The sequence below is a fragment of the Aythya fuligula genome, chromosome 5 (assembly GCF_009819795.1).
Source record: "Aythya fuligula isolate bAytFul2 chromosome 5, bAytFul2.pri, whole genome shotgun sequence".
NCBI lineage: Eukaryota > Metazoa > Chordata > Aves > Anseriformes > Anatidae > Aythya > Aythya fuligula.
In genome coordinates this window covers 46,997,494-47,025,068 of record NC_045563.1, presented here as the reverse complement: position 1 = coordinate 47,025,068, position 27,575 = coordinate 46,997,494, and the positions used below count along the sequence as shown (strand labels likewise).

The window sequence follows — 27,575 nt, the reverse complement described above, 5'->3', positions numbered from 1 at the left end:
TACTAACTAACAATAAAAAAATTTCTTTCTTCAAAGAATTACCAAGCAAAACCTTACATACTGTCCTGCAAGCCTCTCCTAACAGCACCTCACAGAAAATCTATCCAGTTTCTTCCAGCTAACAACCTCAAGAAAACAGAGGTCTAAATAAATCAGTCCTTCCCATCAGTCACCTACATAAGTGCAGGTGTGGATGCTGGTGCAGTTTTTCCATCAGCTCTTCCTCTGTAGGTTCTTCCAAAACATCTCTACAAAGAAAAAGCATGAGTTGTTAGGGACAGCAAAGGGAAGTTCTCAGCATTTGTTTTTGCAATGCACACAGAGATGCAGCATGTGCTCATTTCATTCTTGAAACGAGGAATTAAAATTACAATAAAGTTGATGCTCCCTAAAGATGCATCTACTTGCAAGTGATCCATCCTTTGCAGATGTGTCATGGAAACCAGCAGCTGTTTTCCCATAAGGAGCAGGGAAACAATTTCCTGCACACAGTACAATACAACTGAAGGTCAGTAAATTTGTTTTCCTGAAAGATCTCCCCAATGAGAACATGTTCCCAATGCTACTATTGAATATCCAAAGTGCACCAGAAGTTCTACGTGTGCTTGATCATCAAGTATCAACTCACCACCCACAATTTCATAAGCCAAGAATTTGCATCACTTTCCTCATCTTCCCTTTTCTTCTACCTCTCAGCACAGCCCCCTCCACACACACACTTCCAACACCTCTTCACCCATGATGCTATTGGCAGGAAGCATATAAAGATTAAGTATAACAAGGCAGCTTAAAGGAAGCCTAACCAAAGCATAATCTGAGTTTCTCTGAGGTAACAGATGAAGCAGTTTGCTTCTGACAGAGGAAATAAGAGACAAGCATTTTACCCTCTTGCAACCAGCACACTAAGAGATGAACAACAAAAAAAAACATTAAGTAGATTATTAAGCCTAGTTTAACTCACCTGAACATTAGTTCAACTGTCCTCTGATATTCAATATCTGAGAGAGACTCCCGATGACAGCGACGGTCCCACTTGTGGATAAAGTTCTGGAACATAAAAGAGACAGAAAGAAAAATTAAAGGCTATTTCTACTGACATCAGTAAAGAGGTTATGTCAGATCAAGACATTGGGAGGTGGGGAGGGGGGACTGCTTTAAACAGTGGCAGGTTTTATTTATTGGCAGTAATTTTAGTCATCAGCACATCAGCATATTTATTGGCTGTGGGTCACTATTCAAATCTGTTGTTCAGGAATGGAATAACTTTTTTTTTTTTTTTTGGAATAACTTCCTCATCACACTGAAAGAACAGCAGAACTAAAAAATAACCCTGTTGCTTTCTATGCCTAGCAAGGACTGCCTCCGCAGGATAACTGTGTGAACTACCCAAAAGAGTTCACCTGCTTTGAAGTTTTTCCACTTTAAAAAAAAACAAAACAATATAAACATATTCTTAGTCCAGGACTCACAAAACTCAGCTTCTGTTTTTTTCATCCTCCCCAATCCACTTTTAATTGTATGAATCAATACCTAGGTGCAGGCAGACAGCTTAGGGAAGAAAAAATAAAAGAGAAAAATAGTGACATCCTAGTGATATCCCCTCTGGCTCCAGTATGCTCTGTCTTTGCTCTTACAACAAACTCTGTCCAGAGCCCTTCAGAAGCAAGCATACAGAAAACTTTATGGGACTGGCCTCCTGTCAGAACTGAAAGTCTTTCCTAACATGCCCAGGGGTAGGACTGAAGCTTAGCATGAGACTCATCTCACCTAAATTGATCTAGTTACCATTCCACATAAAGCAGCACATTTTAGTTATCTGTGCAATCAAAAAGCAACAACAACTCCACCACATCTCCAGAAGAGAAATTTTCATTGGTTTTAAGATGGGGTGAAGTCCTCTAAAGATGTTCATTTTCTGCCATTACTTATGCAAGGCTTATATGATTAACATGGATTAGATCGTTACAATTAATGTTCCCTTGTTGCCTTCACCATCAAAAAGCTCAAAAGACAATTAAACTTTCAAGAGAAGCACAGAGACACAAGAGACCAGTGAAACTACACGTTCATCATGGCATTAGCTAGGTACCTACATTTCCATGGCATTTTAAAAGAAGCTCTAAACAACAACCTCTTCAAAATAATCAGTTCCACTCTTCCAGTGTGGAACTGGGTAATAATCCAAACTGGGAGGTGGAAAGAGACAAAGGACCACCAAATAAAACAGAAATGTAAAGCTTAAATAGCTTCATTTGCTGACAAAACAAATGCAAAAAATACTTGCAGCTTGGGTAACTAAAGCTGAAGTTAAATGCTAAAATGCTAACAATATTAAAGTACAAGAGAAGCATTTCTAAAATATTTTTAAATATAACACATCTTTACGGTGAGTTAGCTGACACAAAAAAATGTATATGCCCAGTGAAATGCAACTAGATTTGTCACAAAGTTAAAAAAAAAAAAAAAAACAAAAAAAAACAATTTTCAGGGAAAAAGAAAATGTTTCCTCAACATCTGAGAGAAGGAGATAGGGAAAAAGATTAAGCAAACACACAAAACCAACCTGCATTTCCCAGAAAGTTTCCTGGGTTCCTCCTATTTCCCATACAGAGCAGAACCTGCTATCAGGATCCAATACCAAATAAACATGCTTTCTTACCTCTAGAAGTAAAGCTACGAAGAGATTAACCCAGATGACAGATGAGATCAACCACCAGGCCACAAAATAGATCTTGGCCCACCTGCAGATCAGATTAACAGACAATAAGTAAAGTAGAAGAAGAAGATCCATCTAGGCTAGTGTCCTTTGAGTGGTCAAAAGTGGAAGAACATGAAAAAAGATCAAGAACATGACGAGATATCTAAAAGTCTACCCCCTCAGAGCTCTCCCAATCTCTAACCATTTGCAGTTCAGAGATTTCTTGAGCTAGTGGTAGCTTCCGTTCATTGCAGATCCCAAAGGATTTCTTTCACAACTTGTCCAGTCTTCACCAGACCACATTAAACATTTATCACAGACAACAGCCTGTTGAAGAATTCCACACCTTAACTACATGCTGGGTGAAGAACCACTTCCTTCTGTTTGATTCAAACTGCTAGATTCAAGACATGGAAATCATGAAATCAGGACTCCACAGAAGTCAAACAGCAAATTTCCCAGGTTTACTGCATTAAGATTTCACCAGCCAAACATCAGTGAAACAGCTTAACTTAGAACCCATCCAGTTAATTCAAACATTCCCAAAACATAATGGGATGCAAATGAAAGATATGCTCTAGGTTCTAAGTCTACTAAACATTATTTACCTCCAGGGAAAATGCAGAAGCAACCCAGAATATCTTACAGTGATTCACTTACATCTCTTCTGTGAGACTGGCTCTACAGTGAGAGCCACCCACCTACCTAAAGCATGTTGCAAACCTGCTTAAAATTCACTTAAGCAATTCACACTTTTTTGGAGCAAGACGGCTACCAAACCAGCTTCGAATACCTTCTAAAATGGTATTTAGAAAGAGAAGAAAGGTTAGCTACATGTCTAGCTTCTAGGAATTGTACTACGTGTATAATTCTTGTTCATTTACTTTATAAACTAGATTTATATGGCTCCATATTGGCATTATTACAGCTACTTACGGACTTGAGTATCTTGAGAACGCTTCCAGAAAGACTTGCCAGTTGTTCACTACCATCACATCCCAGAGGGTCACCACTGCTGCCTGAAATAACACAAGTAAAACAGAAATTGAGTTGCTACATCGCATGTTAAAAAGCCTCAGAAAATGAGGGAAAGGGACAGGCACAGAGGGAAAGAGGTTTGGATTCCACCTATGATCAGACTCACAGCAAAGTCATCAAAGTTGTTCGGCCAATATTCCAGCTGTTCATAGGTCCCACACTGCAGAGTGCCATTATTATATGTCGTATTGACAACACTACAAGAGAATTGGTCTGGTATGAGCACAGCTTTCTACATACTATACCTCAAAAAACAAGATTCCCATGATTAAAGTTAAGCACCTCATATGCGCAGAAAACAAGGGAAATCGTTAAAGCTACAGCAGGTTAAAATTTAAAGCTACGGATAAGCACACTGGCAATTTCAACACACCAAGAAGACTGAAAGGGTAGCAAATGAAAAAAGGCTGTATGATTGAAAATTAATTAAGGCCAGCTTCAAGAGCAAGAAGGAAAAAAAAAAAAAAAAAAAAGACACAGAAACAGCTTAGAGGCATGGAGTTGCAGATGCTTTTGAAAATCAGAGTACTATCTGAATAGTGATGTTTAGAATGTTACCTGGTATTTCCCATAGGAACCACAGCACCTTGAAACAGCATTATGCCAGTTATAGCAAATGCATAGAAAACCACCTGGAAGAAATGTATTTAAGTATTAGTTTTGAATATTTCTGTCACTAAATAGGCAAACAATGCAATTAAACATGGAATTCACCTTAGTACCACAAGTAAAAGATTCTGGTCATGAACAATGCCCAAACCTATTGAAGTTAAAATACTTCTTAATGTCTGTTTTTTGTTTTTTGTTTTTTTTAATTGCTTGCTCTTACTTTTTTAATATTCTATTTAACTTTCCATTGTTAAAATGCATTACATCAATTTAATTTATGACCTTTCAGAAAAAAAAAAAAAAAGAAAGAAAGAAAGAAAGAAAAACAGTACCTATATGTACAAGGAATAACCTAAGTATTTGGGGAGCTTTTTGTTAGATTCATTGAAAATCACCTTTTACAAAACCTAACATAAGGACAAAAAAAAGCCAATATTACATCAGCAACTCTTCTAAAATGTTATATTAATCTATTAATCTAAAAGCCAAGGTTTCATAATTAAATGATTTTGGAACTGCAGTCCAAGAACTGCACTTGTTAGGAAAACACAAACCTCTTTTTAAAAAGAAGTTTTTCGCAGTCTTACACAGTTACCTACTACTAAAATTTGCAAAGTGACCTAAAAAGCTTGTTCTAGAAATAATCTATACTTCTCTGAGTAAGGAACCATTTGTTCCAGGACAGCCTGAGACAAGATCAGTGTTTGATGAGATTGAAGTGTCATTAGTCACTTTTCTGTATTTTGCTAGAAGACAGCCCCAAGAAGGTCTGGGAAGAAAGGAAGAGACTGATCTGATCTGTGAATCCCAGTATTTTAAATGCTACTGGAGTAAGTTGAAGCTGCCATTCCACAACCTGCCAGAAGATGGGGCATCTGCCCTTGCAATAAAGTCGATTTTATTCTATGATAAAGGTATTACATCTCAACAGATGTACTGCCTAACATATTAGCTAACAAGCTATATTACTTTATCAACATATGTTCAAGGCTAAAATTCGGAAAGATCTTTTGCATCAGCAGGTCATGGAGTGGGACTTGACTATGGTAGAAGGCTCAGTGACAGCTTCTACTCAGCCTTAAGTAAAAGCAAGTGGCAAATGCTATTGCAGAGTTGCCCCACAACTGGTGCAAAACTGCAGTTGACACTCCCAGCACAAAGGACAATCCGCAGATGACATTTCACAAGCATTATATCTTACATGAATGAGTAGGGACACCATGCTGAAACACTACAGCATCATGTCTAAACTAAAACTGAAGCCTATTTCTGCAGGCTCGTGCCATCTTAGCTATGTCTGTCAGGACTGCAAGGAGCCTCCAGCAGAATTCTATAGTTCAGGTACAGCCACGCCAGTAGCAGCACAGCTTTGGGGTCCTACTGTAAAGCACAAAGGGAGCTCACCTGATGAGTGCTCTCTCCCAGGGCTTTGACATACGGACTCTGTCACATTCAGCAGCAGCAAACGTCAATCACTGCCTCCCCAGCCTAGCCACCAAGCAACCCTAGCAGCCTGCGACTGGGGTGACAAGCAAATGTGTGCTCCTTTAGCGTGGTGTACTCACTTCATCAAGAAATCACAAAGTTACCAGGAGTACAGGCAGCCTTTAGACTGCTCATTACATTGAGCAACCATAAGGCAGGGCAGCGTTTTCTACAGTTGCTTTGGAAAGACATGGGGATTTATTTATTTCCAACAACTGCCAAAAGTCTCCCATTACACCGAAGCCGGTCCTATGCAAGCTTGATCATATGCAAGACTGGTATTTAGGCTCCGAAGAACCCAGAGACTCCTATTTTCACCTGTAAAAACTAATGTCCTGGTTTGCGCACTCCCAAAGTATTTCTCAGTTTTCTCAGTAGTTCCCTACAGCATGTTTATTTTTATTTCAAATTGCAACATAAACCTCTCCAGGCCACAATCTAAGGTCCCTCCCCTACAGATACAAGCAGATTAGTAAAGACAAAAACCAGATATTCTGGATAAATTGTATGCTAAGTCAGTTTTTGTTTTGATATATTAGAATAATTTCTCGGACAACACCTAATACACAGCAAAACCTTGCTCTTTTAACCATTATTTCAAATTAAGGTATTTTAAAAAATAAAAACAACATGAAATAAAGACACCCACTCATTTGCTCTGTCAGGAAGACACAGCTGCAAATCCAGAAACTCAAGAGTTAGGAAATGTAGACTTTATGTAATCAGCATCACACACTGTGATACATCCTTGAATCATCCGTTTACAGAGTGTATGTTGTACACATTTAACACACTTTGAACACGATGGCAGGGACTTTCACAAAACCTCATGTCCAAACACGCCAGCCATCTTAAGACTTTCTCAACTGAGAACAATTTTAAAGTTGCTTTGCTATTTAATTTAACGTAAGCAAGACAGGGTAAGGAAAGAGAGGCCACTTTAGAAACATATGAGTTTTTCTTTGAAAGCAGAATTTCCAGCCTCAGACAAGTACTTTAGACAAGTTTCAATAACCTTTTAAAGGCACTCCTGGAGGAAACTGTTAATTGAGGCACAGTCACTGCATGCTGGCCATAACAAAACAGTAGTTTGTTACGTCGTTGCAAGACATGCTCTACAGAATTAGTTGATGATGGTGAAATATTATGGTTCATAGGAATTGTCATCCAAAGACCCTGGTTTACTTTGTCATTTCCTGTCTTACAGACAGCGGTATAATAAGTGGTATGTGTTCATCAGTCTTGCTTTATGACTTACCACGAGGATTCCTGCAAAGGCTCTCAAGTTTTTTACCAGATCCAGCAATGTAGTAACAACCAAAGCCATGAACTAAAACAAAGCAGAATTTGATATGCATTACATTCACCCCGTTCATAATCTTTATCAAATTATCTTTACTAAAAGGATAAACAAATACTGATCAGGAAAGGGAAATATGTCTAAATGACAATAGTCTTTTATACAGTGATACCTACATGAGATACTTAAAATGAACAGTGACGTACTCTTTTTCATATGCAGCCATCATGCTAACTTTCAGGTACAATTAGGCTCCCACGACCTAAAGGGCTATATATAAAGATCAGAACAGGGAAAATAACAATGTAAGTGCCCCTATAACTTCAGGGTGATTGATATGGATTGAACAGGAAGCATGTCTATTTTATACTTTCCACAGAAATTACACCAGGTGGATATTTATTAAGATACAAGTCCTTCTCCTGATTGCAATTTGGACTTAGTGTTCAAGCAAGTCTAAGCATGGGATTATAACAAACAACTTCAACTGATTTCAGATTCAAAAATAGGTACACTGGTATAAATACGCAAAACTAGAAAGTGAAAAAGGGATTAATTCCAAAAAAACCCTTTACTGAACTAACTGTCTGGCAGTATCCGGTGAGAGCAAGCCCATCACCTCCTGAGTATGAAGTTCTTCAAGGACTTCACATCCAGTCACCTAGTTCAGACTGAAGCCTTATGTAAGTTATGCAAGTATTTCTGGATGTTTCTCTACCCACTTTAGAATCCTAACATCAACTGCAATGACATCAACAGAACTTCCCTGGCTTTTCAATGGAGAAAACAACCTAAAGAGAGTTTGTGAGGTATTGTGCCTACTCAGGTGGGAAAGAATCGCAAGTTAGTACACAACATTACAAGAGGCTTTAATAAGATTTATAATTTGACTAACAAAGATATCAGAAATGTGGAAGAGTAAGCAAACACCTTCATATTAGGAATGATCCGCAGGAACCTGAACACAATTAGCATGTTCACCAATCGAACCATGTCCCACAGCGATAACAAGCCCATGAACTCAGGTCTCCTAGGGAAGATGAAAGAAAACAATAAATCAAAGAAACAGCTCATGTCAGAAAGACAATTAAAGCTACTGAGCTACAGATAACTGCAAATTCCCCCCAGCTTCTGCTTAATATCTGTGCCATATTAAGATTTGTTTTGGAAAGAAAAAGAATTTTATTTCCTCATATAAACACTTTTACAACCTATGACCAACTAAAACAGTGCACCCACTTTTGGGATTACCAGTACAAGAAAGAGATAAACTACAGCTAGATCAGCAGAGGGCCAACAATATATGGCCAGGGACCGGTGCACCTGCCCTGCCACTATAGTTTCAGGAACTAGGCTTGCTCAGCCTGAGAAAAGACTGCTTCAGAGCAATCTAGTGACATCCTTCTATTAAGTACAGAGAGGTCCCCAAGAAGACAGAAGCAAGGCTGTTCAATGGTGCACAGTAAGAGGGCAAGGGATAATAAGCCTATGCTGAAACAAGGGCAGCTCACACTAGATATAAGGAAGCACTTATCAACCATGAGGACAATGGGAGTCAATGACATTAAATTGTTAGCAATTAACATCCCTATGGCAATGCTTTTGAGTAATGGGAAAAAAGTGTTCAACAATAAACGCACTGTTAGCTGTTACTTCACCTGGTCTCTTTATAAAGACCTAGTGTAATGACAGAAGTTATCTTAATTTACAACATAACAAATATCCTGAAAAATTAGGGAGAGTCAGCATTTTAGGAGCAAGCTTGTATGAAGAGAAAGTATCAAAATATGATTTAAGTCCCCCCCAAAAAAGTAAGATTCACAAAGTCCTCCAAAAGTCCTTTGCTTTCCTCTTCTGGTGTGTCTGCAGTTCACACATTTTAAAAGTAGAAATGATTACTTTAGTGGCTTTGATGATGAAAAAAGGTTAAGATAATAATCCAAGAACTGTCTGAACTTAGGAAAATCAAGATACTTTAACTTGCTATTTTATTTCTAGTACAGATTAACAGTTTAAAAATCTATGGGATTTTTCATACTAAATTTTACAGAATGAAATAAAACTCAGTCTTTAATGTACAGGGTAGGGTAAAGGGGGATTTGCTAGCTGTTTAGCAGTTCATATAATTGGGCTTATGGACAGTCTGATATTGAAACATGAAGTTAGTAGCTGGTTGTGTATGTAGTATCAAATTCCTCTTTCTGCACCTTTCAAAAGCATAGGTCTGCTAAGATGTTATTTTAGATCAGATTACAAGTAACACAAACGCATCCTTCTCAAAAAACACAGAAGCAGAACTCTTAAGATTTATGAGGAGATTAAATAACTTTCTTTCACCTATCCATTTTGCCTAGCCTTTGGTGATTATAATAGCAAGAACTTCTCCTAGGTTTGGAAACTTATGGACAATTATAGCACAACATAAGTGTGCATGAATGTGTGTGTGCATTCCCCTGACCCACCCTAAATTCTCAAGAAATTGCAACAGTTCAAGGAGATTACATACCAACCAGGATGAGGAAATCCATACTCTGCGAAAGTTGCGATCTCCAAAACCTTTAGATAGGAGAAGGGAAGAAAAGTCAAAGCTGTTTAACTTTGTAAATTTTAAGTTTTAAGAATTACTTACATTTCTTGACAGGAAACGTTTTTGAGAGCTTTAAAACACTAATTTGACTCAGTTTTAAGCTCTGAAATTGACATATTTTTGACTAGAAATTCCTCCAAAGTAATCTAATGGTGATACATACAAGGATATTGAATGAATTACACAAACAGTGAATTTGACCTCTTCTGCCATACCAGTTTCAGGCCTTTACCAAACAATAATAATAACCTTCTGCCACTTTCTTATTAAAAAGTGATGCTTAGCTACGTAACAGAGTTCCTCATGTGATAACTTTAAGAGCTCAATGTTTCCACATAACATTAAGATTTCTTGTTAATTATCCTTTTTAACTTTTCCATTGATTTCAAAAAACCTACCTCCAAAAAAGGGACACAAAGAGTACCATTCACTACCAAAACCTTCATGCCCATGAAAACCACAATACTGGCTCAAGCTGTTTAACTCAGCACATGAAACAGTGCTGAATAAAGAACAATTCTGCTAGCTCTTGCACCTCCTCATCATCCTAGACACTGAATCCAGGAACACAGAAGTTGAAAACAAAAACAACCAACCAAAAAAAAATATCTTACCAGCAGAATTGCAGTCAGAAGTCCGTCAAACCTATTGCTCGGGTATGATAAGTATCTTTTCAAGCCCATCGCCAAGATTTTCAGCAACATTTCCAGCAGATAGTACAGGATGAAGAAGCAGTTGATAGCCTTCACCACCACCCCCAAATAAGAAAAATGGTTAGAATTAAATGCATCAGAGAACAGCAAAAAAAAATAAAATAAAATAAAATAAAATAGGAATACTGTCATATCTTACCCCCAAGAAGAAGTCATCTCTTTCAGAAGGCTGCTTATCAGCATCCATCACCAAAACCACCTTAAAAGACACGGAATCTTTTATGAATCCACTGCTTTACTGCTGCACAAAACAGATTTTTTAGCATAAGAACAGGACATACTTTACACAGATCTTAAACACAGATAAAAACACAGATACCTTAAACTTTACACAGATCTTTTCAAGCAGCTTAGAATATATTCATTAACTTCAGGCCAGAATATAGTCCTTAACCAAGGAGTATTCTCTCCTAAGACTATACATGACTAAAGCAAGCAAAACACGGATACCTACCACAGAAAGTGGTTATTACAACAGAGATGAAAAGAACAAAAAACAGAACTGATTTTTCAGCACGAAAAAATAAATAATCTTACTTACGCAGATAGAAATAATGTTTGCAAGGGCTACCACATTCCCCAAGTACCCAAAGTAAGGATGGCCAAAGGCAAACTGCACTTGCTGCATAAAACGGGATTGGTACTCTGGACTGGGAGGATGCTGAAAAGCCAAACACAAAAGGATTTTCTGATATTTCACAGTCTAGAGAAACGTCTTTGAATCTATTTTTTACTCTGCGAACATGAACATATGGTGGAGATGCATTGTTTTAATATAGGGCTGTCGCAACATGACAAATCCCTTCCATTTCATCAAAAAAGGATTTACTACAGACATACATGTTTCTCAAGAGCACTTTTTTCAGAAAGTCTATGCTGGAAGCTTAACTCCTCTTCCTTGTTCCATCGTAATTAACCTTCCTACTAAACAAAATAAACATAAATACAGCCCTCACCTATTTTGTCTGCCCAAGAAGGTTAAAAATGCTGTGAAAACAACCAGGTGTTTCATATATTTAACATTACCTGGCAATCCCAAACTAATGCTGCAAAAGCTCCCCAAAGCAATGCCATTTGTGGCTGATAGAGCAATCTACAAACAACTTAAAATCAACAACACCTGATCATTCCCTGTGTTCACAGAACTGTAAAATGTATTTAATTCTACACCTAGCATAATTACTATCACTTATTTTTGTTCAAAACCACGATCACTTTCAGTATTGATAAATAATTGTAAGGTACATACTTGCTTAATGGCATCTTTGTCTAGTTCTTCAAAGAGCTTCTGGAACTGGGCAGCAGACAGATGGTCACCGGACCATATTTTGAGTGACTTCACATGAAAGAGAAAGTCAGATCAACACCTGCATTAGATGCATCTTCAGAACACACGAGCACTCTCAGACTATCTCAAAAGCCTAGGAATACAGCTGTAACCTTGTGAACCACAAGGTATTAGAGTGAGCTTCGATATCTTTTGTTTTAATTCTAACCTGTTAAATGACTGGGATTTGTTTCACCCTTTCTGTTTTCCCTCTCTGGGATCACAAGCTTCTTAAGAAGAAGCATGCTCTAATGATACTTGGATACTTAGTCTCATTTAGTACTTCTATTCTGCAGAGATCCTAAGAATGAAGGTATGTTAGTTATCATCATTCTGCAGAAATGACTACCTGGAAAGATGGAATTATTTTTACAAATTGTAAAATGAAGAAGACCCTCCCATAGCATGCTAAATGCTAACTGCAACTGCAGCACACACAGCAACAACAACAACAAAAAAAAACACACAAAAACAAACAAGACACACCACTAACTAGAACTAGAACTTGGATTTGCGTACTTAAATAATGCAGTGGACAGCTTGACATAAGTAGAGAGCATGGTGTTTTTTTTGCAGGCTACTCTGTTTATGCAACCCCTATCCCAGACAACAATGGGAAGCAACACACGTACACTTCCTCATTCCACTTCCAACCTTCAAACTGGAGCCAACCAGCTGCTGGCACGTTACTACCATCAGCTCTTAACTATCACTTTCTCTTGGCAGAAGTTCATACCACATGTACTTCCAAAACCTGCTGCAATTTTGTTCTTAAAAAGCAACATTACTTTTGGATAATAGTCTCATACCATACTGTTAACTCCTGCAACTTCAACCTCCTGTCAGAGACAATTTCTCTGTCCTCTGACAACTATGGCTTTGTAAAACAAAGAAAGTCTTCATTACCCTACACCACCTACAGGCAGATGCCTTCCTCTTCACAGTAACCAAAGTAGCAGCAATATTAAGGAGAAATCATTGGAACAAAAACTCTGTAGGCAAAGACCAACACACAGACACTGAGCTGTGCCTCTGCTCATGAAGCAAGAAAGCAGCATACAAGCAGCTAAGCTTAAAGCTACTGCTCCTAGATCAGTTCTGAGACAAAAAGCATTTCAGTTTTCACAGCTGTCCCATCAGACATTTCCTGGCCACCAAAGTTTTAAAGCTCCTACCCTCATGATTGCTTGCTTGCAGCGAGAATCCATTTCAACTTTCTGCAGCACTTGAAACAAGGCCCCAGCACTGACGTACGACCTATTTAAAAGAAGACAGGATGTGCTTAGAGGATGGGCCCTGAAACAGATAGCTATCTTGATGGCAGATGGTTGTTTTATTTTTTTTTATTTATTTTTGGAAACACAGAAATAAAAAGGAAACAGACCCCATAAAAATCCCTAACAACAGGTTATAAATACTCACTTGAATCAATAATAAAATGAAAAGATAAGCAAAAGTGTCATTTTCTTCAAAAAGGGGTCCTCAGTTAATATATTAAACAAGAGGAACAGAAACCTGCTTTTTTCTGCAAGGTGAATGACAGTTTCAATATCCTTCACTTACTGTTCTGCATTAGCAGGAGCCTCCTTCAGGGAAGAAAGCACTTCAAATGCAGCCCGGATTCCTAGCCGTCTCCTGAAGAGGGAGGACTGAACTGATTTCTGTACAGTAAACACACCACAAAAGGAGACAATTTACTTATACTGGTTTAAAGGAAAACCAATTAGATAATATAAATGTGACGCGTAAACTGTTTGCCTAGTCCTTAGACAAAATCCACAGCAAGATTCAGTAAAGTCCGTATCTGTTCAAAGAAAATTGCTTCCATGAAGTCACAAAACTGTTTTCTTTCTCCTCCTAACAAAGTCCCCATCATCAGCCACTATATTTAGTTGTTCAGACACCAGGTGCAACCAGACAGGCACTCCCACAGTTTAAAGGAAATACTGCTAAGAGTCAAAGGCTGAAATCAGTAAAGCCCATGCATACCAGAAGGTCTTGGGGACCAGCAGAAATACCCAGCACCCCCAGCAGTTCTACATCCCGTGGTCAGATACTATACCAATCCTCTGGTACACACACACATCCCCACCCAAATCGTGATTAGAGACTAGAAGAGACCTTCCAGCTCTCACTCCTTACAAGAGCTCTGTGAAAGAAGGAAGGAACCAAGCAGACAAATATCTAGAGTTCAAGTAAACATCCAGATCATGATTTATTTTTAATTCTTGCCTGCACAGGCACTTGCTTATTCTGGAGACAATGGCAACTGTAGAGCTCAAGTATTCACACAAATTCATGCCACTGTCGGACAGCCTACCAAAGAGAAGGAAGTCAGATCCACGTTTTTTTTGTGCTTCAATTTTTCATTGCAATCACCATCAAAATCCCTATTAACTAGTTTTTGGGGAGTCAGATTATGACATGTTCTCCCATGGGCAAGAAGAAAATGGAGAAAAAAGGGAAGAAACAGGTAGAGCAGGAAAAAAGAAAAATACAAAAATTCTTTGCACACATTACATATAAAATGCCTCTCCCACTGTGGGGTGGAGGCCATTCCTTCTGTGTAATATTGTTTATGACTTACTACGCAACGAACTTTACCTTCTCTCTGGACCTTTACCTAGAGCAACTACTATTTCACTTTTTCCTCAAGCCCTCAGCTCCAGTCTTTGCGCCTCTGAGGGAAAGAAAGTACTATAGGTCTGTATGTAAATGACTTACAGGGGAGTCATACACAAAGCCAAGGTGGTTTGGTGGTTACCCCCCACCAAACCTACAGGAAACAGCAGGCGTGAGAAAAGACAAGGTGGATTGCACGTAACAAGGAACTGCTGTTTATTCTACCCTTAAACTACAGCCCAGGGGTTTAGCTATCAGACCAGTGCTTTTGTGTAGCACAGCCACTACATTGAGTCAGGTTTACCAAAAATATTGCTGTTGGGCTGTGAAGTTGCTTGAAATATGCAGCAGAAAAGTAAAAACCAAAACAACGACAATAACAAAAACAAAAATGGAGGTCGTAAAACTGAAGCACTAATAGTAAGCAAAGACTTGAGAGAAAAAAAAAATCACCTTGAAAATTATAAAGCCAAAGTTAAAAAAAAAAAAAAAAGAAAAGAAAAAAGAAAAAACACAAAACAAAATCAGAAGATGGTACCTCAGCAAGATCCTGTTGAGGAGCAGAGCCTGAGAGCTCCCCGTTTGACTGATGATTGCCTGACCGAAAATTCAGTCACATACCATCAGCGTGATAAGCTAGTTAGCCTAGCACTGTGTTAATTGTATTAATCTACTACATGTATTAACTGCTAAGTAACTGTGGTGCACCTTGCATGTTTACATTCATTGCTGGTGACAAACTCAGTTCTGGAAATCTCCAGCTGCACCCACGCAGCCTCTTCCTTCCCCACCTCTCCAGTCAGCTACATGTTTTTCAAACAGCACTAGGAAATTCACAGAATTCATCCTCTTGTAGGAAGAACATTATATTGGAAGTAGCAGAGATCACCTTTAATTTGATTTATGTTGTCCCTGCTTTTTAAAATACTCTTGCCTTAGCTCATTACAATTCCTCCCAGACTGTATAGCTCCTCTATCTCATACAGAAAACAAAAGAGCTTACAACCTTTCCTGCTAGGGAAATCCAGACTACGCTGCCAGCTGGAGACAAAACTGGTGCTCATAATGCAGCAAAGGAATCACAGAATCACAGAATTTTCTAGGTTGGAAGAGACCTCAAGGTCATCGAGTCCTTGTTAATACACGAGAAAAAAAAAAAACTTTTAGCATCAAGTTTAACCACCACCACAGACTGCATGTTCCTTGCACAACTACATTTACTTCGTCACCTTTTACTTCTCTGATATAGTAGATACATGGGTCAAAAAAAGGTCATTACACCACACATCAGATTCCTATTAAACAAAAAGGGAAGCACTGCGTATGATCAGGCATCTTCTAGAAGCACACTGAAGTACTGCACTGATGACTCTGGCATCACATGGAGTGTAAGCTGAGTACCAACAGGAATAACTACTACACCAGAAAGCAATTTGGTTTTAGCTCATAACACAAAAAGAAAGGAAGGAAGTTTAAGCAACAAAGATTAGTAGTTCCTTGTCTTCTACTGCGTAAACATCTCCAGAGAATCCAAGTCTTACAGTAATTCAGTGGTTTGAAAACCATTTCAACTTACACCAGGTACCCCAGTAAAATTAAGGTTTTTACAAGGAACAGGTTAGGTGCCTATCCAGATGCCTCTGACATCTTAGTTCAAAAGGCCAGGTATCTACACACAGCCTACCGGCAGCTGCTTCTGGTACAAGTCAATCACCAACCTCAAATCCACCTCTGAGAAGCAAGAGACTGCCCCAGTCATTCTAATTTCACATCCACCCACAGTAAGGTGGTAGTAAAAATACTAAATGAGGACATGTTTTAATCAGCCATTTGTTTTTATTGAAGGCTTCTCATCCTGTCCTACTTAGAGAAATTAAGTGATAGGAATTGCAACAATAGCTATTAAAATAGTACTGCAGGTTTTCTACATGGAGAACAAGTTTAAGTTACTTGTTAATTGTCCTCATTCAGTTTTTTAAGTGTTGTTTTTTCTTCATGTGATAGTCAAAGTTGCACATCTACAGAACACACAGAAGTATACAAACTGGTGATTTACTCATAAAATGATCAAGCTACAACAGCTCGTACAGGTAAAAACACAGGTGTTTAAAGAGCCTTTAGTATGTTAAAAATGGATCTACAACCCGGATTGGCATACTGACTTAATACACAGTTAAAACTATAAACACTCAGGATTTCACAGTGCTAAGGTTGTGATAGAACACAGAAGCGGGGAATGTTTTACTCACCAGAAGGTATCCTCGAAACTGGTTATATATTATTGCTGTAAGCAAGTTCATCAGAAATAAGTTACCTATCAAAGAAAAAAAAAAATCAATGGGAATTATTGGAATACATTTCTGCTTCTCAAGACGCATTGTGTTTCTCTGATTTTAGGTTGCTGACTATTTAAATCTAAGCATTTCCACATTTTACAAAGTACAACACAGTATATAAATGTTTCTCTCCCCTGAAACAACAAAAAAGCCTTGGATAGCCACCAAAAAGATACATTTCAAGCATACTCCATAAACCAGAAGTAGCTATTATTTTTCAAACACATTAACAAATGTAAGATTCACAAGCTTAACACATTTTTTCCCTCTTAAGAATGAAGAGATTTCAGTGCATATCACGTAAACACTGAAAAGAAGTTTCAACATACATAATAAATCATAGGCCTGAATTCAAAAGAATATTTTCTTCAATTTGTTTTCTAAAAATAAAGTTTAACATTGAATACAAAGTCACATATTTGTTCTCCTATATTTGTTACTAAAAACAAACCATTTTATAAGTTCCTTCCCTGAAATTTATCTTGCAAGACACTACGTTGTAACTGGAAGAAAGGCAAAAAAGTAAAAAAAAAAAAAAAAAAAAAAAAAAAAAAAAAAAAAAACTTTGTGATAAAACCTCTAGAAAAATAAAACTTCTTAGCTGGTATGCACAGGTGCTAAAGTTACAGTGCATTTAAATTAACGAAGAAACACATCAACTTACCTAATACAGTGAAGAGTATGAAGAAGATTGAATAAGCTCGGTTCTTAGAATACGCTGGAATCATAACTGTAATAGATTTAACAAAAAAACATTTATGAATTTTATGCTTGAGAGAAATAAAGCAGAGACGTCTCAATTTTTTGGTAAACATTAAAAGCTCTTATATTGCTCGACTTCAGAGCTGCATATAGATAACACAAATTACATCATGGGAAATAGAAAAATCCTGCTACTTAAGGCACAAAAAAAAAATCTTACAGAACCTTCCTCTGGGTGTACTAAGAACTATTTGCTGAAAGAACAGTTACGGTAGCCTGAAGATATGCCATGATTCACTGAAAATACAGACAAGAACTATTTCCAAAACACATTGCTTACCATCAGGATTATTTGCTGTAGTTAGCAGGACCAGCAGTGATGTCAGTGAATCAGGCAAATTCCGAAAATATCCCAACCATTCCTTATCCTGCTGGCCATCCTAGTCAAAGAGATGCTCATTGTTACCAGAGAAACATGAAGAATCACCAAAACTGTCTTACCAAGAAAATAAAAATATACAGATATTCTCTCGCTTATCAATTTATTATGCACACAGTCAAATCTACCATGTGAAAAAACGTAAGGCAAGCATAAAAACTAGGACAACGTGTAGGAATACAGTGCAATTGTTTCACTTCTTAACAGGAAATAAAATACATAAGAAAGAACAGCAAGCTAAAACAGACACAGGAGGCTCAATACAGAGGTCACATCTAACATCTCAAATGCAGGAAGGACAACAGAGTCACAAGAAGGCAGTACAGGAATCTAAAGCCACCCTTGACTGATAGATAAAGCATCATATTTTAGCCTGAAAGAAATACTGGGGGGGGGTACTGGAGCTAAAAGAACTCCCTAAACTTGACATCCCTTAACCTCCAACCCCTCCTCCCGGCCCCCAAAATAAAATAAATCACACAGACTAATCCCATATTCAATCTCAGTCTGCATAAAAATTGTGCATAGATCAGGAACTGCTTGCTTTTTAGTCCAGCTAGACAATGCTGTACCTCAGCATAGGCAGAGAACGAATGACTCCTGATTTTCCACTCCAGGATGAGTCCAGAAGTATAACACAATTTGAGGATACAATACTAAAACAAACCCTGTCTATACCAAAGGATAGAAACAAAACAGGGATAGCAACACCCAGGTGACTCCACGGCCTCCTCAGTTATGAAGAACTGCTTTAACCTCCGTGTTACAGAAGACTCTTGCCTAGCTCGAGCTATGCTCAAGCACCCGAAGCTCCTACATACTCACTAAACATGAAATGTCTCTCTCACCTCTCTCACTTTCCCTCTGAATTCTGAATGGAAAATTTTCAACATTGTCCATATTAGTTGTTTGCACAAAGTTACTAGCACTAACTGGAAAGCAAGTGTTCCCCTTTCTCTCCAGTCATTCCTTCACATTCGTGGCAGATCATGTTTGATTACGGTCAGCTCAAGGTCTGCACAGAACACAGTTTTAGGTTCTTCTTCAATAAAGTACATGAAGACGTACTTAAAGTACAAGTGCAAGGACAGCCCTCATTTTCTCTTATTTTACAGGAAATAAAAGATATACACAACAAACAGCACACAACATAAAATGATACAAAATGACCAGAATTAGTACACATTACAGGAGTTATTAGGCACACAGAAAACATAATTGATCTGCCTTGAAAAAAGATTAGGACATGATTCAAAATGCTTTGTATGGTATCAATGAAAACATCACACAGAGCTTAAACATCTTGGGAAAAAAAAAAAAAGAAAAAAGAAAAAAAAAAAACAAGATCAGTGCTACAGCACCCAAAAAATATTTGCAATTACTCTGGTGACTACAGTCTTCAGAAGTATTTTGTGGCTCAGTGGAAAACATCAGCTGATCTGCTGAAGCCGTGATAGTATCAGGGATTTCAATCAAAGACACACTGGGAGGCACAATGTGGATAATACACATTTTTTTTCCCAACAAGTACTGACAGCTAAAAAAAATATGCAGAGTACAAACAATACAAACATGAATCATGTAGTAGAGAGTAAACAGACAAAATCTGCTGAGAAGACTGGCAAACTGTACCTCTAGGAGAAATATGTAAAACAAACAAACAAACAAAAAAAAACGCATAAATCTAGAGGCATCAATTTTATTACTGAATGTACTTCTAGAACATCCTTTGAGTCTTTTGCCTTGTTAGATACAATTAGTTTGTATGGGTATCAAGCCAGAAAATCAAAAAAGGAAAAAAAAAAAAAAAAAAAGGATCTCTAGGTTGTTATTTTTCACCTAAATGTATAAAATTGACTGATACAGGTACATTAAATACATTTCCATCCGCTGGGAAAGCTTATAATGGAAATTAGATGTGACATAGAAAGATAATGCTGGATATACTGATTGCAACTAAAAAAAAAGGGAAAAGTAGAGCTCTGCTTGTAATTACAGATATTCTATAACAAGAATTTAAGGAATTTCCTGACCATAAGGAAGACTAGAGGCAAGCTAAGTACAAATTGCAGCAGGAACTTAGGTTCAAGACTGACTAAGGAAAGGACTAAGATTACTGAAAGAAGTGCACAAGTCTTAGTGATCATACAGATACATTTATGGAGGCCCTAAAAAATAAAGAACATGAAACCTGAGTATGATACATTAAGATACAGGAAGGTTAGGAGAAAGAACACACCAAGAGCATTGGAACACAAAAGTGATTTTAACCACAAAATTTCAAATCTGCTTTTGGGAAGCAGGAAGAGAAAAAAGACATAGGAAGAAACAAAGATCAAAAGCCAAAACATCAGAGAAATACAGGCAAAAACCTACCAAGGCAATGCCAGGGATACCAGTACAGTAGATAAGATATGAAAACATGGAAGAAAGTAAACTTAGCAAAAAGCTAGATAGGGAAAGGAAAAAAAAAGTAGTGAGTGACCATACAAACAAAAAAGCACCAAGATTAACAGCTTTGGACACAAAACAATATAGGCACTTTCAACAAAAGCAGAAAAAGTAACTCAAAGGACCAAATTGGAGAATTGTAGTAAGAAGCTGCTTGTATAAGCAGACTTGAAACTTCTCACCTGTGGTAACAGCATCAATACCAATAATATGTGGGACCATAAAAAAATAAAGATATCAACCACATTTAGCATGGAACCATCTAACCTTGCTCTGAGCCACAGAGCTAAACTAATAAAATAATATGGCAAAGTGCAAAGTTGCAGTTGTGGAGTTGTAAAGTGTGTTATCATTTCAGAAACAAAGTGAAGTCTGGAGAAATAAAATTTGCACTAAAGATGATGAGATTTTAACACTACACTAAGAGCCTTCTAATGCACACTTACATAAGCAGAACTACACAAGGGTACTATTAAGACCTTAAATCTCTCTAAACAGACTTTAAACTCATCCCAGTGAGTCTGATGAGGTAAAATGACCTTTCCTGGGGAAACAAGTTTCACCAGTTTGATTAGAAAACTAGACACGCAGCAACACGAGTAAGAAAAAAAGCAGAGATCTATCAATGCACAAATATAATTGGTTACCTTTGTTCGAGCAAACAGCAGCATGGCAAACATGGTAAAGAGAGACAGATGAACAGCTAGTAGGAGAACAACGCTATTGGAAAGAACAGATCATAGGCATTAATATCATTTTTATTATTAACATCTCTTGTTAAAAATGTAAAAAAAATGCCATGTAAAAAGACAAGGATATTTTTAAATGCCATGTAAAAAATCCTTGTCTTTTTACGTGGCATATTTTTTAAAACTACATGGAGATAACAGATCATCTAAGCTTTGATTCAGAAGAATCACTTCTTCAGGACACAACAGCATTAGCTTGAACAGTTCTGAGGTCAATGAGAGTTTAACATCTCTTTTTTTTTTTGTCTAAAGTTAGAACCACATTTTGATCAGAGGATACAAATATAACACCTTGGTTTGCATAGGCCTTTGACTTTCCAGGATGCCCTGTGTGAGAAGTAACAGGCAAGGACAGCAAGATCTGTAAGCTGTATGTAACACAACCTATGCGAACAGGAAGAGCGCTCTCAAGAAGCATCATGCTGTCTGGTTGCCGTTTCACCAATGGCATTTCCAGTTCAACATTTCTAATGATAAGATCTAACATATATTTTGCTTAAACCATTTCGAAATTAAAACTGTGAAGTAAAGCACCCTTAAAAAAAAAAAAAAAAAAAAAAAAAAAAAAAAAAAAAAAAGCATAGTATACTTTATAGATACAAAAGTATCTTGTTGTGGGGCACTCATGACTGGGAGGCAAGTACCCATAACTCTTCCAAAAGGGCTGTACACAACGTACACAGAATAAAAGAACTCCACTCAATCAGACCTTGTATGTCACACACACAGTCACATCACATGCCTTCTAGAGAAATTTTACAGACTAAAGGGGCCAAGAAGTTACCACAACTTTCCATCCATCACTATCAGATCTCAACAACCACTTTCCTAAGGCCTCAAGAAGAAAGCTGCTCAGGTGTCACACCCCAGAATACCAACAGTAACGACATGCTTGCTCTGCAAGGATGTTTTCTATGCTATTACCTACCTTGCCATTTCAGGCAATGTGCTGTTGATACTTTTTAATGTTTTCTTCATCATTGAAGAATTCTGAAGGAGAAAGAAAGGACGAAGAATTCTTCTTATTCTCACAGTCTGCAAAAAACAAAACAAGGGATCAGATGTTGAGTTCCCATAAGACTTGTACCACAAACATTTTTAATGTAGGCTTGTCAAAAAATTATGCACATCAACAAAAATCAACAGTGTAACACAAAAAGGCTGTGCTCAGAAGCTGAATCTGTCCCTCTGGTGTTAGAAAAGGCACAAAGAAGACTTTATATATCTTAAGTTGAAAGAATGATAGATTGCTTTAAAAATACACACTGAAGTTTCAGTAGCCTCACCAGACCATTAATTATAAACAATTTAACTTTACGTAACAAGAAGGTCGAGAGATAGCATTTTCCTATTTTCTGCCAAGTGGATACCCACTTCAAGAGTGAGTATCAAGAGCAAGCTATTTTCAATAGAAATAGATACACATTTTGAAAGCAAATGATTTCAGTGTTCAGGTTTTTTTCTGTTTTTTATTTTATTACAGGGTCTGCTTATTACACAGCCTTCCCTGCCTCTGACAAAACTCACGTAGGTGATTGTCCTGATTTTCCTTAACATAACCTAAAGCAAGGAATCTACTTGATTTGTGCATTCAAGACACTTTCCAGCCTTCAAGTTATTTCTGACTTGCCTGCTACTTCAAGTATTTCAGCATCTTCCATTTTAGCATCAGTCTTCTCAGCACCACACAACAGCAAAAATCCACCCCTTGGTATTGTAACCTGCTGTTCAAACTACTTGTCCAGTACTATGTCCAAAGATTTTAGAATTTTTCTAAGACACATTTCCAACAAACGCACAATCTTTAGCCTTGACAGTTAACTTACTTCAGCCATATTATATTTATTTTGTTTGAATAAATGAAAAGGATATAAATATCTAGCTAACTTGAACAAAAATGTGTATAGGCTTAAATAATACATTCTTTCAACATTTTAGGATGACCTCTTTGTTACTTGGTCTCATCCTGGTCAACAGTTCCCAGGAGTAACACATGCCCTGATCAGTATCCCTCAGCAGCTTCTCCTCCTCTGCCTCTCCCCACAGCTGTGTTGTTGATGGTTTCTGCAGAAAGCAGCAAGCAGTTCTTACCTCTGTGCAAACGAAACTCAGCGATACAACCCAGTCAGTAAGGGAAACAATTAATGTCAGGATATAAGCCATCAGCCATCTATTTTTCCAAAACTCTTCCCATCCAACTAAGTAACTCTGAAGGGAAGAGGGAGAAGAAGAAAAACAACAACTTATTTTAACAATAAATTCCAATACCCTGATAAAGTCAACACCAAGTGTTTTTCAAGTATCCATAGTTCTACAGCAGTGCTCATAAAGAGTTCCCTGAAACCCACGTTGATCAGAGAACTTTTCTATAATAATTAAAAAACATCAAGAGAAGAGAGAGGTGAATGCAGACCATGTGGGAAGAATTCTTTGCATGCAAGAAAAAAGTCCATTTAGTAACCACAAAAAGATCTTCCAGAAAGAAGGATCCGAAGAACAGTTCTGTTTGGTTATTATACATGCCAATTTTTACGGCCTAAAACAAGCAACCAAGCAAAAGCCATTGTATTCCTAGTAAAATGAATTTTACTTATTCCACACAAATAAGAGTTTATATTTCTTAGGGAAGTAGCCATACATTTTCTATTAAAAAACAAACAAACAAAAAGTTTTTCGCTAAAGCTGCAGTAATTTCTCCTAAAAGAGGGACTTCAACTCTGCAAGCAATCTCATTGCGAAAATCCAAGATTTGAATAACACTTCTCCAACCTTTCTCCCAAAATATAAAAGCAACACTGACTAAACCTACTCACTCAGCTGCCCAGCACATGTAGCATTTCATTCAGTGGCAGAGAAAAGCAATGCTCACCTTCACAGACACATCAATCATGAACACGAGGAAGCAAAGCAGCTCGATGCTTTCTGTTAGGCCACATGGAGGCTCCCAGGCAGGAAGGCGGTATCGTACATCTGATGTGATAGTAAGCGAAGAAGGCCTTTCAATGAAAGCCAAAGCCAGGATTATAGTAATGGTCAAGCTCAAAATGCTGTTTGGGTAGAGATGAACAAAAATAAACAAAATGAATAACAAAATATTTACAGTCAAACAATTTTCTTACAAGAAAATCAAGTTTTATGAAATCATCTTTAACTCAAATTGGTTACACCATAACACAGCACTTAATTAGCACGATGTTGTCTGCTTTACAATAACTACTGATGACAACCAAACAACCTTATGTGGTGTCATTTTGAAACTGACAACAATCTTATTAATATATAATACAGTTAGAAATAGACATTTAGAAAACTTTTTGTATGCCTTGTTGCTTTCCACTTCTACCATGTCCACGTGTAGTCACCCACTTGCTTCCTACCGTAAGTTCTTAAGAATAAGTGCACAATTATCTAATTATTTAATAAAAATAAGACATAAACACAAAAATTATAGTCCTAAACTAAAAAGCAATAAGAATAACAAGTTCTCACCATTGACAAATTCTTGAATAATACCACCTATAAAGCCACAGGGATTTAGAGTCCACACGGTGGTTTATAGATCGATACTGCAGGGAGAAAGCAAAAAAGGATAATTCAAATATTACACGTGGTCTTGCAAAAATAAACCAAGCTCTAATCAACAAAGCTCGAGACAAATCCAGTTGGACAATAAGATAAAGAAATTATTGTACAAGTTATTATTAAAATGACACTCACTAATCAGTGCACCTTAGCTATAGCCCACATATGTGCAATGGGAAAGATTCTACTGAAGTTTTCCTTAATCTAAAGATTGCACATTTGATCGGATAAACAATCAGCGTGACAGTTATCTGAAGCAAGCATTATCCTCATTACATATTTACGTAATTATATAGAACAGTAGGCACTGAATTATTGTTAAAGAGTCCCAGACTTTTGGTTCACCTCTTGCATTCCTTCCATTCATAGATCTTCTTTTGTCTTGCCCCTCCAAAAAGCCGTAAGATGCAAACAATTTAATTCTGGAAACAGAAGACCTCAATCTCCACAGCCCCCCCGGGCTGCTCTTACTCTGCCTCCTCCAAGTAGTAAGTGTCAGAAGGGTGTGCATGCATTCAATATATCTGAACTCCTGAAATCTCCCAACCAAAAGAAAAAGGGCTGCAAAACTGTCCTCAAGCATTCACACTGCCCGTGACTAATAACAGGAAGGCAAGAAAATTCAGAAGTATGCTGTGACAGACAGACAAAAATGGAGACTTGCACAGGCAGTAAGCTCAGCTAAAGTTCCAGCTTCTTGCTTAAAGCCAACCTCAAGCTTTGCCAACTCTCAAGCTTTGTAACCAGATTTAGATGCAAATAACAGGGTTTGCCCTGATACTTGCTCTTAGCAGTAAGGGCTTTATTAAAAAACAAAGCACACCCACCCACAAATCAACATAATCGGCATCTGCTTTGACAAACTTAAGAAGACACTAGTTCTGCACAAATACCCTGTGCAAAAACATGCACAGTCCAGGCAGACATTCACTGAAACTTGCATACCACAGGAATCTGATATTCTGATTTAGCTTTGTAAAACAAGACAATGTTATGTGGAACTTGCCTGAACAACAAAAAAAAAAAACAACTTGGAAGCTCGCAGAACACATAACAAATACCCAGCACGGAAAGCTAACAAACAAGTTGTATTTACCTGTATCGCGTCTTCTATAAATACTACGGCTTGGTTTATATAAAGGTCATTATCCGATCCAGTAGCTATAACGTTAAAAAGAAACAAGAATTACTTGCTGCATTTTGGATAAGACCCGCAGCCTGCTTAGTTAACAGTTAACCTGAGTGAACAGAAGCTGCGCAGCCACGGTTCTCACAATAAACAGCACTGTATAAACACACACACGCTGAGAAAATACGGAAAGACAACTCCTGCCACGTTTGGCAGCGTTGGGCATTAAATTAATAGTAATGATAATTTCAAAGCACATCATTTACCTTTATTTTGCAAAAAGGTTCGCTCTTCCATTTAGCTTAAGTAGCTACATTACGCTAGTAAATAAATAACTAGCGCGAGGCTGGGATAATTTTTATACGGAGAGAGAAATCTTAAGTAGCGTGCATTGTATTTTATGACCTTACATCCTCATCAGTCTTAGTCTCAAGAAAATCAGCCCTAAATGAGACAGCAAAGATCTATTTCTATTTAATGGAGCTTTAACAATATTATTCTTTGATAAAGCGGGGATCCAAGCTGGAAATATGAGCCACTGGCATTCTAGACTCTTATTTTGTTTGTTAAATGTACTAAGGTTTAGATTGATGTTGTTCTCTCCAAAGCCAACAGAAATTTGTCAGAAGAGAACAGAAATAAGTCCTTTAAAAAGAAAAAAAAAAGTCCCAAGAGTTATTATTACCATAGCTAACAGATCAGAGTTCAAGACACAGAAAGAGGTAAAAGTACACAAAGTGAAATAAAATATTGCAAATTAGTTTCCATGTGATGTTTCAAAACCCATTCCTAAGTCTATATGAAGACATGCACAAAGTTAAGAATAAAGGTCAATCGCTTGCATTCGCTTGATTTATGACCTGTGAATAACTAACCTGACAATTAACCCAACAAGACAGGCAGTTAAAGCCAACTTATGAGGAAGAGTCTCCTTCAGAGAAAGATTAGGGGGCTACAAACAAAAAAACACTGCTGGTGTCACCTTCCCAAGGAGGGGGTGAGGCTGAAGGGGCAATTTGTGCCAGGCCAGGGACCCCACAGGACGCCTCGATCCCGTGCGCTCCCCGTGCTGCTCATCGAGCAGCGCCAGCAGCACCGCTGCTTTGGGTCCCTGACAATTATGTTCCACATGATTCAGCAGCATCACTTTCTGCAGACAGCTTCCAAGTGTCACCGTTTATGCGAGCACAAGCCAGGCTTTTGTACCGCTTGCGACTCAACCCGGGATGTGAGGGAAATGGCACATAGACGGCGGCGAGCAAGGTTCCTGCTGTCACGTGCAGGCAGATTTTATCCTGCTGGAGCCCCGCCGCGGCAGGGAGATACGAATAAAGTTGTTTAAAGGCACAGCATTAGTTCACGGGTACGAGGCACAGCAGAAGCTCCGCGTTTGCGAAGCAGACGCTGCAAGTTCAGCGCTGACCCCAAGGGTTTCAGAAGGGCAGGAGCCGAGCGACCTCTCTTCGCCCTAACGCGCGGAAACTCCCAAGAAGCGATGACTTTGGGGCAGTTCCCGAATTATTTATTTGTTAAAAGGTCATTCTCCGCGCTGGCTGCCCGGACGGGCGCTTGACCCATCCTGCCAGCCCTCGGTGCCGGCGAGCGGCGCTGAGTCACAGCGCGGCTGAGGGCAGCGCGGGGCGGCCCCACAGGAGAAGCCCCCACAGGAGCAGCCCTCAGGGGGGCTCCACAGCCACGCTCCCACCGCCCCGGCCGCCCCTCGCCCCCCGCTCACCCTCCTCGGCTCCCCGGAGCCAGCTCCGCGGGGGCAGCAGCGGCTCCGTCTCGGCGCCGGCTCCCGCCTCCAT

At 38.3% G+C, this 27,575-nt stretch overlaps 1 protein-coding gene across 1 annotated transcript; it reads right to left on the bottom strand.

Annotated features, from left to right (window-relative positions):
• Positions 1-8: 8 nt before the first annotated feature.
• Positions 9-27,575, bottom strand: TPCN2 (two pore segment channel 2). The gene is made up of 25 exons (XM_032188718.1): positions 27,503-27,575; positions 25,735-25,799; positions 24,546-24,622; positions 23,926-24,103; positions 23,148-23,264; positions 21,985-22,091; positions 20,955-21,027; positions 17,758-17,857; positions 17,380-17,445; positions 16,629-16,693; positions 13,321-13,418; positions 12,933-13,014; positions 11,680-11,766; positions 10,972-11,091; positions 10,570-10,629; positions 10,332-10,460; positions 9,637-9,686; positions 8,061-8,160; positions 7,089-7,160; positions 4,295-4,368; positions 3,843-3,933; positions 3,635-3,717; positions 2,660-2,741; positions 962-1,047; positions 9-248 (listed from the first exon to the last, which is right to left on the bottom strand). The coding sequence occupies exons 1-25, from the start codon at positions 27,573-27,575 to the stop codon at positions 170-172; spliced, it is 2,214 nt and encodes a 737-aa protein (XP_032044609.1). The 3' UTR covers positions 9-169.

Bases quoted from the DNA above. Each gene is read 5' to 3' on its own strand.
- TPCN2 (XM_032188718.1), bottom strand. From the start codon at position 27,575: ATGGAGGCGGGAGCCGGCGCCGAGACGGAGCCGCTGCTGCCCCCGCGG. The intron at 11,767-12,932 runs GTAGGAGCTTTA...TTTCATGTGAAG, and splicing joins GCAAGCAAGCAATCATGAGG to TCACTCAAAATATGGTCCGG. The intron at 11,092-11,679 runs GTATGTACCTTA...TTGGCTTTTCAG, and splicing joins ACAAAGATGCCATTAAGCAA to CATCCTCCCAGTCCAGAGTA.